The sequence below is a fragment of the Apis dorsata genome, unplaced genomic scaffold (genome assembly GCF_000469605.1).
Source record: "Apis dorsata unplaced genomic scaffold, Apis dorsata 1.3 scaffold_194, whole genome shotgun sequence".
Lineage (NCBI taxonomy): Eukaryota > Metazoa > Arthropoda > Insecta > Hymenoptera > Apidae > Apis > Apis dorsata.
Genome location: NW_006263478.1, coordinates 2,145,842 through 2,147,123, shown reverse-complemented (window position 1 = coordinate 2,147,123; position 1,282 = coordinate 2,145,842). Strand labels below are relative to the sequence as shown.

Sequence of the window (1,282 nt, the reverse complement as noted above, 5' to 3'; positions counted from 1 at the left end):
GGGCGATGATATCGAGGATGCGGTCAGTGGAGGATGATTGAAACAGGCGTGGAAAATTTGTACGAATTTCAAAGAAATATATTTATTATCACGGGTATAAAAATTTCACGGGTATATAATAATGAAACTTAATCTCGAGATTACGAGCATTTGATCGAAACGAAAAGGGGAAAGATAATGGAGAGAGAAAAAAATCAAAATTAAATACGCGTTTATGGTATATTTTAGCAATAAAGAAAATAAAGTGATTATTACAATTTGAAATTAATCCTATAATTAAAAACGGAAGTGTAATAATTTTTTACGAATAATTTTTTTTCCCTCCCCTCTATAAATAATTTATAGAAAATTAATTGCCAAAGATTGGATTATTTTTTTTCTTCCTTGTTTAAAAATATATGATATATGAGAGATATAATGTTATATTGTCGGTGATTTTTTAACGAAGTTTTTAAGGAATGTTAATTCCGTTCTCGTCCACGTGGCGTGTTAACCGAAGCAGAAATCAAGTTCCATATGTCCTTACCAACTGGCGTATCAGGACCTTCTTTCTGCCTGAGAATGATTTCCGTTTGGCCGTCGATCAGGAAACGCGGTGGATTGTTCCTTGCCGAGCAACTGGACAAAAGGCAGGCGAACACGAAACCGAGCCATTCCAGCTTAAACCTAGGCCTCTTGTAGGATCGCAACAGCCATGAAAACGTGATGATCGGCTTCGTCGAGGTCATCTTGATGGCAAACTTCGTTTAATTGGCATGATTATCGTTGACCGTCGACTGGAAACTTTCTTAACTTGCTTCCAATCTGAAATTTTTAAATAAAAAAAAAAAAAATGTTATCATTTGGAAACACGATTTTTATCATAATAAATATTAAAAGCGTATCGGTTAAAAATTCCTTCGAGTCAAATTAAACGCGTATTCTATCCAATAATTTATATATATTTTTTCTTCTAAATCTATCTCAAATTTCTAATTTCAACTAAACCAAGTAACAAGCTCGTTATAGCAATAATTCGTACTGGAATAAAAATTAGTATTTATCGTACTTTCACAACGAAATGATTGAAGACGTATTAAAGCGCGTATTAAAACATCAATTAAGAAACGGTTGTACTAACAATAATTAATATATTCGTTCAAGCATTCAAGCAAACGTGCTATCGTGCTATCATGTACTATATATAAAATACATTCTATTAATAAATTACTACGATAATCAGTTAGAATATATCAAACTTGTTTTAAATCTATTTATACGTTAAACCAGAGAGAAACTGCGT

General features: G+C 32.1%; 1 protein-coding gene across 1 annotated transcript in view; it reads right to left on the bottom strand.

The window, feature by feature from the left end:
• Positions 1–1,282, bottom strand: part of LOC102679992 (cadherin-23) — a 20,559-nt gene that overhangs the window by 12,165 nt on the left and 7,112 nt on the right. Inside the window, 1 exon segment of the mRNA XM_031509940.1 lies at positions 527–804. Within this exon segment, the coding sequence (XP_031365800.1) occupies positions 527–728 (202 nt within the window). The 5' untranslated portion in view covers positions 729–804.